Source organism: Crinia signifera, chromosome 8 (assembly GCF_055691185.1).
Source record: "Crinia signifera chromosome 8, ASM5569118v1, whole genome shotgun sequence".
In the NCBI taxonomy this organism is placed as follows: Eukaryota; Metazoa; Chordata; class Amphibia; order Anura; family Myobatrachidae; genus Crinia; species Crinia signifera.
Window position 1 is genome coordinate 81,481,875 of NC_139224.1, and position 17,032 is coordinate 81,498,906.

Below are 17,032 nucleotides of genomic sequence, written 5' to 3' on the forward strand. Positions count from 1 at the left end.
ATTCAGCAGTTGGTGACACTTTAAAAAGATCCATTGCTGGGGAACCACATAGGTTTGCAGTGGTAATTCAGCTTACATATATGGGGGAAAAAACAATAGGGATACATGACACATAAGGATAAATGACAATGGACCACTTACTGTATACATAATTGTGGATTAATCTGATATGCGTTATTTTGTGCTGGGGATGTATTTATCTGCACAAGCTAGGTGACAGTTTTCAAACCTAAAAAAACTGCAATTCTTAAAATTTAACTTATAGATAAGGATTTCTTTGAGAAAAAATAATAATAATGGGGGGGGGGGAGGAGGAGTTATTCTCTGGTTTACATTGAGGTTTATCCTCCTGCCACATTTGAGTATTGGAACAATATGATGGAGAGGGTTGGAGGGGTTGAAATATGGATAAAAGTGATGGGGGGGGGGGGGGGGCAGAGTGTTAGGAGGGAGAAGAAGGGATGGGAGTGGTGGGCTATTTGATTCTGGGTTTTTAGGGGGGTATTAATTTTATGTTACAGGAAAGCGGTCATCTCGAAATCCACATTTAGGCCTTTAGAATTTAGACCAATAGAATACGCCTTTGAAAAACATGGCCCTAAGCAGGGAAGAAAGGTATAAACACCTAGAGTCCTTTTCCCAAATAAAACCACAGGCGGAGATAGCCACGGATCCAACAACAGCAGAAGGATTCTGTGGCCTCTACCTTAGATTGGAAAAAATCGAAACAATAGAGATTAAACAATGGTGGGAAAGTACCACTTTGAACAAGTACCTGGAGCAAAAAATGATACCAAGAGGCCTAAGAATCATTAAAAAGCCGACCTTTCAGTCAAACAATGATGTATTTGAAGAAAAATGGAATAAAATCTTGGATGGATGTTCCAACTCACTCATGCGCCTGATTATAGAGGACAGAGAGGAGTCCATAAGAGGCTTGGTTAAAGAGAAACAGCAAATACAAAAGAAGATACAACCACTAAAGGAACACAAGGATTTCATAAGATTAGATCAATTAACAAAGATCAAACTGAAGAGAATAGAAGAAGAGGTTATAGAGCAGAAAAAGAAAAAATTCTCCAGAGACTTGGATGACTACAGGAAGGACTATAGGAATTGGAAAAACGAGAGAGACGTGAAAACATATTCCAACGCCTATAACAATCGAAACGTTTATAATAGGTACGGAAACAGAACACCTGGACACCAGCAGCTCAGGAGCAGAAGAAATTACGAAGATCGTAGAGAAGAGTATAGGGATGAACCCTACAGGAGAAGATACGACCACGACCATAAACATCTAACTCCAGACAAAAAGCTCTCCAGAAACAGTGAAAGAGGAGAATATAGAAGAGAGGATGGTAAACAAGAACACCATAGAGAATCCAGAAGATACCCAGATGATAGAACACTGATTAACAGTTTCAATCAGGGACGCAAGGACAGGGAAGAAGAAGAGTACAACACCTCAGCACACACTCTTATGAATAGACTGCACCTGAGGAACTCAATGCAGGAAATGGAAGATACGGAAGATAATGAAGAAGATGATCCAGCAGAAAGAAATATGAACCTTTTTTTAGAACTGGCCAAAGAAACTCTCCATACAAATCACAAGTCGGGCGCTATCCCGAAAACCTTGCACACCTCAATGAACAACAGAGGAAAGATAAGAAAACGAAGCACTACCGAAAGCGAGGAAAGCGAGGAGGACGAAATAAGAAAAGGAAAAAGGAAGAACAACAACAAAAAGAGGAGGGAAACGAGAAAGAGAGGAACAACAAAAGCATCCTCAACCTAAGTAAGCACCAACTTACTACAACAGAAACTAAAGTACTCCAAAGAGGACTAAAATTTGCTCCCACGAATAAAATGAAAAAATTTGACACATACATAGACTTGCAAAAATTCATCAGAAAGTGCACACTAAAGAAATTCTTCAAGAAAAAGGATGGGAACTGCCAAGAGAAGGAGACGGGAGATGAAAAGGAACTAGAAAATACTAGGGAAGACTTTGTGCATACGAATCTCAAAGATAAATCAACTTTCTTCCCTAGACACCTGAAAGGACATTTCATCCAAACTTTCCAGAGACTAGTTGAACAAGATTTGGAACGCATCCCAGAAAAAATAAAAAACATAATATGGACGCGCATGAACTATAAGCATTGAAGTCATTACAAAAGAATAAAAACATTGTAATCAAACCCGCGGACAAGGGGGGAGCGATCGTCATAATGGACCGGGAGAACTACGACAAGGAATCAATGAAACAACTGATGGACACTAACACCTATAGAAAACTCCCATCAAACCCCACCAAGACTTTCTCGGATGAACTAGGATCACTACTCAAAACAGCCTTTGAAAAAGGAATTCTTAACAAGCATGAGTATAAGTTTTTGCAACCTAAGGATCCTATAATACCGGTCCTATACCATCTTCCAAAGATACAAAAGGATACCCAAAATCCACCAGGGCGCCCCATTGTGGCGGGAATAAAATCAATTACTTCAAATTTATCCGAGTATATTGATAAATTTCTGCAGCCTGTAGTCACAAAACAATTGGGATACATCAGGGACACTACGCACATTTTGGAGATGCTGGAGAAAATAAAGTGGGAGAACACCTTTCTTTTGGCCACCTGCGACGTCAAAGCGCTATACACATGCATAGACCATAAACACGGATGTGAGAATGTGAGAAAAAAACTAGAGGAAGAAGGAAGTCTAAATTCGACCCAGAGGGAATTCATCATAGACGCCATAGCCTTCACATTAACCCACAATTACTTCTGCTACGAAGACGTCTTCTATCTACAGTGCAAGGGGACGGCTATGGGCACAAAATTGCGCCCTCATATGCTAACCTTTTTCTAGGGCAATGGGAAACAGAGACCATATGGAGCCCTGGAGAACACACAAAAAGCCTACGTTTTTGGGGACGGTACATCGATGAAGTCATCATAATATGGGACGGAGATGAAGAAAGCCTAAAGAACTTTATAGAGAGCATAAACCACAATGAAATCAATTTGGAATTCACCAGTACCATTAGCAAGGACAGCATCAACTACCTTGATTTGAATATATATATATAGAAGATGGAAAGATAGAAACAAGGACATATATTAAAAAAACAGACTGCAACAGCTACCTGGATGCCACTAGTAATCATCACACACAATGGCTCAAGAACATCCCCGGAGGACAACTTAGGAGGGTTCGTAGGAACTGCTCTAAAAAGGAGGACTATGAAGTTCAGTCTGCACAGCTGATCAAAAATTTCAAAGAGAAAAGATTCAACCCACATCTCCTACAAAAAGAAAAAGATAGGGTAGGAGAGATCAAAAGAGAAGATCTTTTGAAGACAAAGGGACGCAGGAGGGACAAGGAGAAGTTTGAAGAACTCACCTTTATCTCAGAGTACTCTTCGCAAAGTAGACTACTGGAAAGCAGCCTGAGGAAACATTGGCATATACTACAGGCAGATGAGGAGCTGAAGCAATTCCTCCCAGAAAGACCACGCATCGTATATAAAAGAGCAGGGACGATCAGAAAGACTTTGGTCCAGAGTTACCTGAAACCACCAACCTCAACATCAAACATAAGATCAATAACTCATACTAAGGGGTTCTCAAGGTGCGGAGACTGCACGGCGTGTAAGAAAACCTATAGTAAAAATGCGAGAATGACCAAAAAGGTCACATCATTTTCCAATGGGAGGGAATTCACGATAAAGGACCGGATCACCTGTAATACCATGGGGATCATTTACCTGCTTGAGTGCCCATGTGGAATCCAATACATAGGAAAAACAAAGAGAAAACTCCACACAAGAGTGCAGGAGCATATCTGCAATATAAGGAATGGAAAGGAGAACCACAGTGTACCAGCACATTACAAGGAGAAACATAACAGCGATCCTAGCTCCCTCAAATTCGTAGGCCTTAAGAAGGTGACAATACCCTGGAGAGGGGGAAACCAAGAAACAGCATTAACAAAGGAAGAGACCAAACTCATATACCACATGGGGACCCTCACACCCAAAGGCCTAAATGTGGATTTTGAGATGACCGCTTTCCTGTAACATAAAATTAATACCCCCCTAAAAACCCAGAATCAAATAGCCCACCACTCCCATCCCTTCTTCTCCCTCCTAACACTCTGCCCCCCCCCCATCACTTTTATCCATATTTCAACCCCTCCAACCCTCTCCATCATATTGTTCCAATACTCAAATGTGGCAGGAGGATAAACCTCAATGTAAACCAGAGAATAACTCCTCCTCCCCCCCCCCATTATTATTATTATTTTTTCTCAAAGAAATCCTTATCTATAAGTTAAATTTTAAGAATTTCAGTTTTTTTAGGTTTGAAAACTGTCACCTAGCTTGTGCAGATAAATACATCCCCAGCACAAAATAACGCATATCAGATTAATCCACAATTATGTATACAGTAAGTGGTCCATTGTCATTTATCCTTATGTGTCATATATCCCTATTGTTTTTTCCCCCATATATGTAAGCTGAATTACCACTGCAAACCTATGTGGTTCCCCAGCAATGGATCTTTTTAAAGTGTCACCAACTGCTGAATCTGCAACATATGCTGCTCCAGCACACGAAATACAGATCAAATATATATGTGAAGAATGAATAGAACATGTGAAGAAGAAGAATGTTTGAAATGAGTACAACTGGATCACAACAACTCCAAATGACTGTACCCAGAACACGAAGTTCACTGCTACCATGGCAACTAGATTTAACAATGGGATAAGCAACAACATGCCCAGCAGACACCGCATCACGAAAGAAGCTAACTCCTAATAAAAAGTGCCCCAGCAAACTGCACGCAGAACGCGTAGCGTATCGCTACCATGGCAACTGTATCTCACCACAGGGTAGGAAACAGCACGCCCAGCTGACACCGCATCACGATCACGTTTGAGGGCGGAAGTGCGGCTGAGAACAGCGAGCGAAGCCAGCATAAGAAACGGGCGGAAGTGACGATGCCTCCTAACACAAGTAACCTCGGCATAAGCGGCCAATGAAGAAGCACCTACACATCAACCCCGCCCACCTCCAGAACCTAGGCGTAGCAGCCAATGAAAGAGCACCAACCAATCAACCCCGCCCACCTCCAGAGGGTAAAAGGAGGAACGGGGAAGCCTTCCAGATATTGCACGCATCCTGACGAAGCCAGTCACCTGGCGAAACTAGTTGACGCACAGCAGTAACCTGGACCCGCCGATCATCCCTCTGGTTAAGAGGGCACCGACGGGAGTCTGCCGGCAGACGCTTCCACGACCTCCCCCTTCTTTGGGAAAAAAGGTATCCAGCCCATAGAGGCTCAAGCATTAAAGACTGCAATTATACCTATACCTATACTTAACCCTGGAAGCACGGGACATTATCCCTTCCAAAAGGGCACCATCCCTTGTGAGTCTCTCTCCCTTTCCTATACCCACCCCATTGTCTGTGTATACCGGTAATAGGAATATACATGAGCTTTTAGAGAAAAGTATATGCAAGTGAAAACTATTCCTTTTCTTTTTAAATGGTGAATCGTTTTTATAGTCCATTTAAACATTACATTTTTATTGGTAAAACTTTTTTATAGTTAATTAACAGACAGTATTGATTGTATATGTATGTCATAATGAAATAAAATCACCCCCTTTTTTTTACGATCAGACTAGAGTGTTTTTTTGACTCTCATTGTAGAGGAATTCATATTTAACACAAAAATACAGCATCAAATTTAGCATCAGAGGTATATAGTTAGCGCAAAGTGACACCGCAAGGTGTAAACCCCCCTCTACAGCCCAATTTAAGAGGTACCGGTAGTATACCTCTACACTTTTGCAGCTTATATATACTTATACAAGGTCCAAAGCGCAAATCCTCCCGACAACCTATCCTCCCAATATAAGGTTGTATACTGTTGCCAGTGAGAATCGCCGCACGAATAGCTTGTCTGTGCTGCGCCATTCTAGTTTTAAACTGGCAATCAGTCTTGCCGATGTAGTAGCGGCCACACGGGCAGATTAATGCATAAACAACATAGCACGATGAACATGTTAATCTATGAAAAATTTTAAACGTTTTGGCCAAGGTTGGATGTTTAATAAAGTCACCTGTTAGCATGTACCCACACGTAGTGCAGCCGGTGCACTTAAAGCACCCATTTTTGGGAGTACCCCAGAATTGGCCAGAAGTTTTTTTTATTGAAACCCGTAACATCTGAGTGGACCACATAGTCTCTAAGGTTTTTGCCCAGAGAATACCCTGACATAATTTTTTTGGAATTAAGAGAGGGGAGACTAGGGTCAGTTGTTATAATGGGCCAATATTGTTTGACAGCTTTGCGGGCTGTTTGGCTGGCTGTATTAAATCTAGTGGGCCAAATGATGGTATCTTTAAGGTTCTTTTTTTTTTTTTTGGCCAGCGTGCTGGCTCTGGTTTTCTGCATAACCTGCTTTTTAATGGCTAAAAGGTCAGATTTTAAATATCCCCTTTGTACAAATTTGTCAATCATAATGTCCATTTGTTTTGAAGCCTCCTCGTCACTATTACAGATCCTATGAACCCTTAAGAGCTGTGATAAGGGTAAACCCTTATGTACAGGTGGCGGATGGAAACTAGTAGGAGGTAGTAACACATTACGGTCGGTTGGTTTTACAAAAAGAGTAGTTTTAAGGTGATCCTTGACCTTCTCAATGCGGACATCCAGGAAATCAATTACTGAAGAGGAGATCTTAAAGGTAAGTTTGACCGGACTGCTGCTTAAGTTGTGCTCATTAATGATTTTTTCCAGGGCATCATCGCTACTCCCCCAAATCATGATCATATCATCTATATATCTTGAATAATATATAATGTGCTTGGAAATATTAGTTGAAGAAAAGAAGATGTCACGTTCAACCATAATCATATAGGCGTTGGCATACGCCGGCGCGACAGATGATCCCATTGCGCAGCCGGCCAGTTGTAAGTAATAATTACCATCATAAAAAAAGTAATTATTAGTTAACACCTTTTCCAATAAACCACAAAAAAATTCAATTTCAGGGCCAATATACGTCAAGCAAGATGAGATAAGCTGACGAGTAGCAGCAATGCCCTGGGCATGCGGAATGCACGTATATAGAGAGCATACATCAATGCTAGAAAGTAGACAGTCACTAGGTATACTTGTCAGTCCATCCAAAGCCTGTAAAAGAGCAGTAGTGTCCTGCAATACATATATTGCAGGACACTACTGCTCTTTTACAGGCTTTGGATGGACTGACAAGTATACCTAGTGACTGTCTACTTTCTAGCATTGATGTATGCTCTCTATATACGTGCATTCCGCATGCCCAGGGCATTGCTGCTACTCGTCAGCTTATCTCATCTTGCTCGACGTATATTGGCCCTGAAATTGAATTTTTTTGTGGTTTATTGGAAAAGGTGTTAACTAATAATTACTTTTTTTATGATGGTAATTATTACTTACAACTGGCCGGCTGCGCAATGGGATCATCTGTCGCGCCGGCGTATGCCAACGCCTATATGATCATGGTTGAACGTGACATCTTCTTTTCTTCAACTAATATTTCCAAGCACATTATATATTATTCAAGATATATAGATGATATGATCATGATTTGGGGGAGTAGCGATGATGCCCTGGAAAAAATCATTAATGAGCACAACTTAAGCAGCAGTCCGGTCAAACTTACCTTTAAGATCTCCTCTTCAGTAATTGATTTCCTGGATGTCCGCATTGAGAAGGTCAAGGATCACCTTAAAACTATTCTTTTTGTAAAACCAACCGACCGTAATGTGTTACTACCTCCTACTAGTTTCCATCCGCCACCTGTACATAAGGGTTTACCCTTATCACAGCTCTTAAGGGTTCGTAGGATCTGTAATAGTGACGAGGAGGCTTCAAAACAAATGGACATTATGATTGACAAATTTGTACAAAGGGGATATTTAAAATCTGACCTTTTAGCCATTAAAAAGCAGGTTATGCAGAAAACCAGAGCCAGCACGCTGGCCAAAAAAACAAAAAAGAACCTTAAAGATACCATCATTTGGCCCACTAGATTTAATACAGCCAGCCAAACAGCCCGCAAAGCTGTCAAACAATATTGGCCCATTATAACAACTGACCCTAGTCTCCCCTCTCTTAATTCCAAAAAAATTATGTCAGGGTATTCTCGGGGCAAAAACCTTAGAGACTATGTGGTCCACTCAGATGTTACGGGTTTCAATAAAAAAACTTCTGGCCAATTCTGGGGTACTCCCAAAAATGGGTGCTTTAAGTGCACCGGCTGCACTACGTGTGGGTACATGCTAACAGGTGACTTTATTAAACATCCAACCTTGGCCAAAACGTTTAAAATTTTTCATAGATTAACATGTTCATCGTGCTATGTTGTTTATGCATTAATCTGCCCGTGTGGCCGCTACTACATCGGCAAGACTGATTGCCAGTTTAAAACTAGAATGGCGCAGCACAGACAAGCTATTCGTGCGGCGATTCTCACTGGCAACAGTATACAACCTGTTGCTAGGCATTATGCCGAAGCGGGCCACTCCCCCACAGCGCTACGTCACATGATCATCGATCATGTGCCGCCTCTTCGCCGAGGAGGCAATAGGTCCAAACTTCTGTTGCAAAAGGAAGCGAAATGGATCTTCCTGTTAGACACAATGAGCCCTGTAGGACTAAATGAGTCCATGGGCTTACAATGCTTTCTATAATCTCTGATATTATATGTATTAAGTATGTTGAATTGTTTTCTTGTCTGTATAACTGTTTGCCAGTACTTTTACTTATATTACTATGCTGCTTTCCAGTTTTCAAGATGGTGGTGATGGGAGCACAGGGTGACAACTTCCGGGCGCGACACCGGCGGCTGCCGGCGCCCACCCGGAGGGAGGTTCTGGTGATGGCTGCACTACAAAAATGGTGAGTGTACATGTATGTTTGCTGCCCTGACGAAAATGTGAATAACATTGAAACGTTGGCGTCTTTAAGGCTGTGTGTCGACTTTTATTACAACTGAGTGCCGCCGCATACACCATATGTTTGGCTATACCTACCTGGCAGGAGGGATACCCATCGGAAGGCACCAGGATTTCTATACCCTCAGTAAGCAGTGAGTGCCAGAATCACAAACACTCTATATATATATATATATATATATAAATATATATATATATATATATATATATATATATATATATATATATATATATATATATATATATATATATAATTTTATGGACCTTGATTAAAATACTTTGAAATATACGGACTCCATAAGAAATTACTTGCCTACCCCTGGTCTAGACCATGACACAAGTTGTAGCGTTATGTGGTATATATCTATAGTACATTGGAGTAGATGTATTAACCCCTTCAGTGGCATTTCCGGGGTTTGCTCCAGTGCGCAGACTGACAAACCTGAAAAATTCTCGGGAGTGCCACTGCCTGCATCCCTCTTGCCGGTAAGCGCCGTTGAGCTGAGAGCTTAGATCAGGGGTGGGGAACCTCAGTCCCGGGGGCCGTAGCCGGTCTGAGTGGCCCGCCCACCCGGCTGGCGGCTTTGCCGGGAGTCAAGTACAGGGGAAAGCTCACAAGCGGTTGGTAGTTCTTGCGAGATTCCTCTTAATCAACAGCAAACAGAGACTGTCAGTTCTATTCAGCGGCAGCCACCGGTGTGTGGGACAGCTGCAGCCGGACAATTTGTAAGATACATTTTTACACATGAAGGATTTTTGCCCCATACAAATGGCCCTTGGCACAAAAAAGGTTCCCTGCCCCTGGCTTAGATCATCGTTGAACTCAGCTTCAGGGGCTAGGCCCTGCCTCTCTCCCCCGGCTGTGTGCAGTGTGACCTTGTAACGTCATGCCGCACACAGCTGGGTTACCGGAGGCAGGGCCGGGCAGTGGCTGATGGACAGTTCAGCAGCACTGCCCGAGCCCGGGGGATGTAGTGGTAGTTTTTTTTTGTTTTTGTTTTTTTGGGAGTGCTCCCCAGAAAAAACTTGCCCAGTGGGAAGCGCTCCCTAAAAAAACACTACTGAAAGGGTTAAAATTTATTTTACGTTTTGTAATTATCGGGTCACGCATCTTCTACATTATGTGGGGAAGCGGGCAAATGTATTATGAGCCCTCTTGCCGATAAGGAGAGCCATTATGCCCTCAGTCCACGGATCTCCTTATCGGCGCCCCTGTTAGGACTGAGCATGCACCTTTTTAAAAAAGGCACTCTCCCCTAGCAAGCTGTACTAGGCATGCACAAATGCACTTAACGCTGGTTAATACATCTACCTATTCTGGCTGTATTCGGACAGTTTGATATAAGAAACCTCAGAGGCACTGAGCGGGAAGAGCGCCTCTCCTCCCCGGATTTTCCCAACATCCCTGAATAGATGCGATACATCGCTGGTGCTACATGCACCTGCAATTTGCCGCTGATGGGTTCCGATCCGATAGATCAGGGGTTATCAAACTCTGTCCTCAGCCTGTGCGATAGATCATACTTGATGCACGAAGCTACTGTGTTTCTCCGATAATAAAACACTGTCTTGTTTTTTTTTTTTTCAAGAAAAACACCAAAGGGCTTATTTTCGGGGTAAGGCTTATTTTAATAAAAATTGACACCATGCCCCCAGTTCTGTTTTCACAGACACCATGCCCCCAGTCCTGCTTTTACAGACACCATGCCCCCAGTCCTGTTTTCACAGACACCATGCCCCCAGTCCTGTTTTCACAGACACCATGCCCCAGTCCTGCTCATAGCTGCCTACCCTCCTGCATTCTGCAGGAGACTCCCTGAAATAGCAGCAATCTCCTTCTCTCCCTCATTAGTCTAGCAATCTCCCTCATTTGACACAGACCACATTACACTGTTACATTTTTTGGGTAAAAAGGAATGAGAGATGGTTACATTTACATTGAATCATCTGCACCATTTCCCAGCACTTCAGCAAGTATAGTAGTTCTTACTAAGTGCTTTGGGGCTCATCTACATTCGGATATAAGTCATTTTAAAAGATTCCTCTCAGATGTAGCAGTACACACCCACACTTCTAGGTGCCACGTTCACAATCTCTTCATATATGGAACTAGACACGCCCCCTCAATGGAGCACTGTGCAAAAATCTACTACCGACTATAATCTCCCTGAAACTACTTTTCAAAAGTAGGCAAGTATGGTCCTTCTTTTACAGAAACCATGCCCACAGTCCTGCTTTTAAAGACACCATGCCCCCAGTCCTGCTTTTACAGACACCATGCCCCCAGTCCTGCTTTTACAGACACCATGCCCCCAGTCCTGCTTTTACAGACACCATGCCCCCAGTCTTGTTTTTACAGACACCATGCCCCCAGTCCTGCTTTTACAGACACCATGCCCCTAGTCCTGCTCCTCACCTACAGCTCTTTCCAGTTTTGCAGGCTTTCCGCTAGGTCTTATTTTTGGGGTAGGGCTTATTATTGGGGAAACACGGTATGATGCAGTCGGGCAGGCCTCGGCTTAAGGGGCATGACCTAGTGCCATGACCCCCTACCAAATGAGTAGCCTCCCGGCTCCCTCTGTGCCCTCCCTCCCTGCACTGAAGAGCAATGTTGATCTCCCCCCCCCCCCCCCGGACATTGCCAACCACTGCAGGGCATACTTGCCTACCTGACCCTCTCCATGCGGGAGAAAATGCTCTGCTCCTGGACTTCACTGGTAATGTATGATTGCCATCACCTGTGGGGAGCTAGGTAAAGGTGTCTCACCACAGGTGATGGCAATCATACATTACCAGCGAAGCACAAGAACAGAGCATTTTCTCCCGCATGGAGAGGGTCAGGTAGGCAAGTATGCTGCAGGGACAGTGGGACAGGGTATGGGTAAATCCGGACCAGGACAAGATCACCGGACACCAAAATCTGCAGTCTGGAGCTTGTAGCGTCCAGTCCGGAGGCTGTCCTGTTCGGGGGGGGCTGTCTGTGTCACCTGGGAGTGGAGGAGGGGGAGAATAAGCCTCCCTGTATGGTCCGGGCATGTAGCAAAAACCTGACGGTCCGGACCACACGGGGAGGCTGCACTTCCCCATGTCGCTGATGATAGCTATCACAGGGACCCCCCGGACCGGACACTACAAGCCCCGGACTGCAGATTTTGATGTCCGGTCTGGCGTTTAGTCCGGGTCCGGTTTTTACATAGTGCCAGTGGGACAGTCTCCAAATAGAGGGACAGTTAAGAGATATTGATTAGCTGGTACTCTATCGCCGTCCCCTCCAAGGATTAGTTTTAAACAAAGAAATCCATAATCTAAAATTGGAAACACCTGTAAAATGTTTTTTGAAAACTTTTACAATAAAATATATGAATAACGAAAACAAATTTAAAATCATGACAACAAACAAACACGGGTATTACGCAAACATCCGATAAAAATTAAAACCCTACTGCAATTGATCAATCATTAGAATTATGACCTCCAGCAAAGTACTTACTCCCCTCCATCCTTAAAACTAGTAGAGACTAGAGACTAGGGATTGTCAAGCCAAGTCAACCCAATGCTGCTGCCATCCACAAGATGGCGGCTACGGGCCAATCAGAGCATCATACTGCATGCCAGCAGCCAGCCGCAATGTGTCTCCTTCCTCCTGGCTGAATTTAATCATTGTTCAATGTTCCCCACGCCCGGCGTCTCCAGACGAATCCCTGTCGTGTTATGATTACACAGCGCCTAAATTATATGTCTACGGGTTCTTCCTGCATCTGAAACTAGTCAGGGAACTACGTGAGTGAGACGTGGCTGCTGGGCCCAGTGACATCAGACGGGACGTGGTTGTGTATGAGTGACTGCGGGATATACTGTGCTTGCGGCGTGTGTCGGCGGCGCTGGTACCGAGGTCAGTGAAGTGTGTGAGGACGATCTTACCCCACTGAGTGCTGTAATGGTGTTATACATTCCCCGTCACGTCACTGTTCATGCTGCCCCTCGATCATACGACTATGTACTGTTACCATCATTGAATGCAGTCTATTCTACCACCACCATCCACCTATTCCTCACACCCTGAACGATGATCTTTCCATTCATTTAACCCAGGAATGGGGAACCCGTGGCCCTCCAGCTGTTGTTGAACTACACATCCCAGCATGCCCTGCTACAGATTTGCTATTTGGCCATGCTAAATCTGTTGCAGGACATGCTGGGATGTGTAGTTCAACAACAGCTGGAGGGCCGAAGGTTCCCTATCCCTGATTTAACCAGTAATAACCTCTATATGACCCATAACCTGTAACTACAATGCCACCCCCACCGGAATACATACGAAATCCCGACCGCCAAAATCCCACCGGGATTTCAACTGCATCCCCCCCCACCTGCTTGTGGTATGCACACATTTTTATTGTATTGTGAGTATGCCCTGGGGTGAGGGGGGTAAATATACTTAACTGACCCCTGTCAGGATTCCTGCCAATCGGGATGCCGGCTTTGATATTCTGACCCAGTATCCTCACCACTTGTTATCTGTATGTAACACCCTCCTGGCTATACTACCAGTAAAGCATTCACATTCCTCCATAGGTTTCCTTTTTTAGTAGTCACCATTTTTGCTTAATATGTAACAAGACTTCACTACACTTGTTTTTCTTGTGCGGGGGATTTACTGCTGGGCACACATTTGGCTGATCTGATGTTCCGAATCAGCTCACAATGACTTATTGGGCACATTGCTTAGCGAGTCCAATATGCATGTGCAAACGTTGCTTGCATTGTTGCCCGGTCGGCCTTGCTGCACAGCCAGCTGGGGATAATGCTTGCAACCGTGCCATGTTTAATAAAGGAATGAACAATATGTCGCTCTGGTTTTCATTACATCATTCAATGTGTACCCAGGGTCCTATATGTCAGTCCTTCATGCCAGTATATCGGCTGGGGACATATTGTCCCGGTGTGTCATTGAAGTGAGGAACTCCCCATAGGTTCTTTTTGGCCCATTAGATCGTAAAGCCCACCATTTGTCAAATTATTTTAAATTGTGTGATAAATAAAGATTAGGCATTTAATACATTTAGATACTAGCAGTGTGTTTTAATTTGACCCTTAAACATAGCCTGTACAGGACTTGTAGTATTGTCACAGAGTTCTAATACATATATTCTGTGTTAATATAGGCTTCAGTGTACAAGCCAGTTGTGGCACAAAGTGCAGAGATGCCGAGTCCAAGAGTCACCAGAGCAGCCAACCCTAACAGTCCTAATCCCAATGGAAGATTTGAGTTCATGTCCCTAATGACCAACAGGACAAGTGTTCCAGAACCGACTTCAACCCGACTTCGGACATCAGACAGTCCAGTTCACCGCAAGGACTCCAACTGCTCTACTTCATCTCAACAGCAACTTCCAGAGGAAGATTGCATGAAATTAAATCCGTCTTTTCTTGGAATTGCTATGAGGTCACTGCTTGCTATTGACCTTTGGTTGTCCAAGAAAATGGGAGTATGTGCAAGGAATGGGTCTTCCTGGGGAAGTGCCCGTCCTATGATGAAGTTAGTGGAGATTTCTGGCCATGGCATACCCTGGATTTTTGGTACACTCTATTGCCTGTACAAAAGTGATAGCTTTGCTGGAAGAGAGGTGATACTTAACCTGCTGTTTGGTAAGTGAAATTTGAATAGTATTTACTATGTAGGTAACCTAGGAGTTTGCAAAGTAGTTTAGGTGCTAAATATTTACTTAGTCTAATTTGTATACATAAATTGAGCTTTCAGCAATCGATATGTTCTAAATGGTTTATTACCTAGTTTAGTGTATGTACATCTACAATTTACATGCAACGTTTTCCGTTCCAATGTGTCTCATTCGTAAAATGGTGTGCATAGGATGCATAATCTGCTGATAAAAAGGACATGCGGCATGGATAAGTGTGTGTGAGTGAGACTGCGTTGTTAGTGTTTTACTGGAAACCTTTTCATAAGCAGACACATCCCCAGCCCTTACCAGATCCCCTTCGCTGGCAGAGAGGCGCTCCATCTGATGGGGACGCGTGAGTATCTCGCACGCACGTGCGTCCCCAGGGGGTTCTTGGAGGCAACGGAGAGGTCCATTGGAACGGGGCGCACAAGCCCCTTTCTGGCGGATAGCATCTGTACAGCCGCAGTCACACACAGATCATTCTAATCGGTTGCTTGTGCGTCCTATTGACCGCTGTGTGCATGAGATGTATTATAAAGGAAGATGTCGCAAGCAAAGTTGTTCTAGGCTGCAGAGTCACAAGGACCTCATGTTATAAATAATGTGACTTGGAGTATAGATGTACATGTACACATCTGTATTACTTCTTCTATAAATCAAATACGGTTTTAATAATCCAGAAGTAGTAATGTTGGTCCTGTAAATTAAGCAATGGCACATAATTTAACAAGTTTTAATGGTAACTATTGTATATTTTGTAAATGTTTACTGTTTTACTGACCAAACCCATTTTCTTTCCCACAGCACTACTGCTGGATATCGTTCTTGTAGGGATAGTGAAAGGAATAGTGAAACGTCGACGGCCTACACAAAATCGCATGGACATGTTTGCTACCTTCTCCGTGGACAAGTATTCCTTCCCTTCAGGCCATGCTACAAGAGCAGCAATGGTGTCTCGGTTTATGCTTAATCACTTGGTGCTGGCGGTGCCAGTCAGGATCCTTGTGATGCTTTGGGCTATTGTGGTTAGTTTGTCCAGAGTCATGCTGGGCAGACATAATGTAACTGATGTGCTGTTTGGATTTTTCATGGGGCACATGCAATATAGTTTGGTTGAATATCTGTGGTTGTCACCAAATACTTTACCTGCTCTATTCAATATGTGAAGAAACAGGAGGTGGTATTTTTTTTTGGGTGGCTTCACCTAAGCCTCATTCTCATTGCCAATGGATACAACTAGATTGCCCACCACATCTTGAAGCTTTTGGTACATGGACCTCCAACTATATCTCTGAGGGGTCAGACACATACAGCGCCTAGCCAAAAAAAAAAAAAGGGGACTGATATAAGAAGAGAGTAGTAGGCTGCACTAGCTGTACAGGCATTGCACTCCAAATCCAGCATTCTTTCTGCTGCAGTGTTGCTCTTTGACCCATGGACATCACATATTTTTGCAGAAAAATCCAAGTGGTGAAGAGGGAAAAATTAAATATATGTTCCACTTTTTCTTCAGCTGATGGTTTTTGGTAAATTATTTTGTATTTTATAAAAATCAGTGTTTTGGTTTCAATGTTTATTTCCAGTATATTTTTCAGAATACCCTTAGATAATGTAATAGTCTTCATTTAAAACTAGTGGTATCCTGTATTAGTAGAACATCACTGTGATTATTTGAATGGTTTGTTTCACGTCCTAGCATCCCAGCATTCCTTGCCATAGTTTTTAGCATTCCCTAATAGCAAAACTGTGACAAGGCATGATGGGACTTGTGGTTTCACAACAGCTGGAGGGTCATACCTTCTCTATGCAGTTGTGCTTCTAGCAGAGGTCTGGTCATAGCATTGCTGAAATACAGATCACCCTGTGCTAGAAGCAACACCCCAGGTAGGGAAAACAAACTGCACAGGTTTTGGAAGATGGAGTTGCTAGAATTAACATTATTCTATCAAAATTTGGGTTTTATTCTTTTTATATATATATATATATATATATATATATATATATATATATATATATATATATATATATATATATATATATATATTCACTCAGACTTAAGCAAAAAAGTACATTGTTATACTTTGGAATTGCCTGAGAGGGCAATGTATTTCTGCTGTGAGAAAGGAAATCCGTTCACCTGGTATGATAACCTTATTGCACCACATCTCCTCCACCAGCATAACTTGTCATGCCATTGCCAGCTAGCCTTAATGATGACATGCATGAAATGTTCCGGTGCAGGAACTAGAGTGGAACAATGTATATAGTTAGGGTTAAATAGTAACAGAACGTTGGAAACCCACACCAAACAATCAATAATA

The 17,032-nt window shown here is 43.1% G+C and overlaps 1 protein-coding gene across 3 annotated transcripts; it reads left to right on the plus strand.

Moving 5' to 3' along the window:
• Window positions 1–11,826: 11,826 nt before the first annotated feature.
• On the plus strand, window positions 11,827–16,281 carry PLPP6 (phospholipid phosphatase 6). Of its 3 annotated transcripts, none has more exons than XM_083156736.1 (3): window positions 11,827–11,868; window positions 14,193–14,676; window positions 15,516–16,281. In XM_083156736.1, the coding sequence occupies exons 2-3, from the start codon at window positions 14,232–14,234 to the stop codon at window positions 15,875–15,877; spliced, it is 807 nt and encodes a 268-aa protein (XP_083012862.1). In that variant the 5' UTR covers window positions 11,827–11,868; window positions 14,193–14,231; the 3' UTR covers window positions 15,878–16,281. The 3 variants fall into 3 exon arrangements, with proteins under 3 accessions (XP_083012862.1, XP_083012861.1, XP_083012860.1); XM_083156735.1 differs by lacking the exon at window positions 11,827–11,868 and adding an exon at window positions 12,566–12,807; XM_083156734.1 differs by lacking the exon at window positions 11,827–11,868 and adding an exon at window positions 12,567–12,919.
• Window positions 16,282–17,032: the final 751 nt, after the last annotated feature.

Coding starts and splice junctions, on each gene's coding strand:
- PLPP6 (XM_083156736.1), top strand. CDS start 14,232: ATGCCGAGTCCAAGAGTCACCAGAGCAGCCAACCCTAACAGTCCTAAT. Junction 14,677..15,515: donor GATACTTAACCTGCTGTTTG/GTAAGTGAAATT, acceptor TCTTTCCCACAG/CACTACTGCTGGATATCGTT.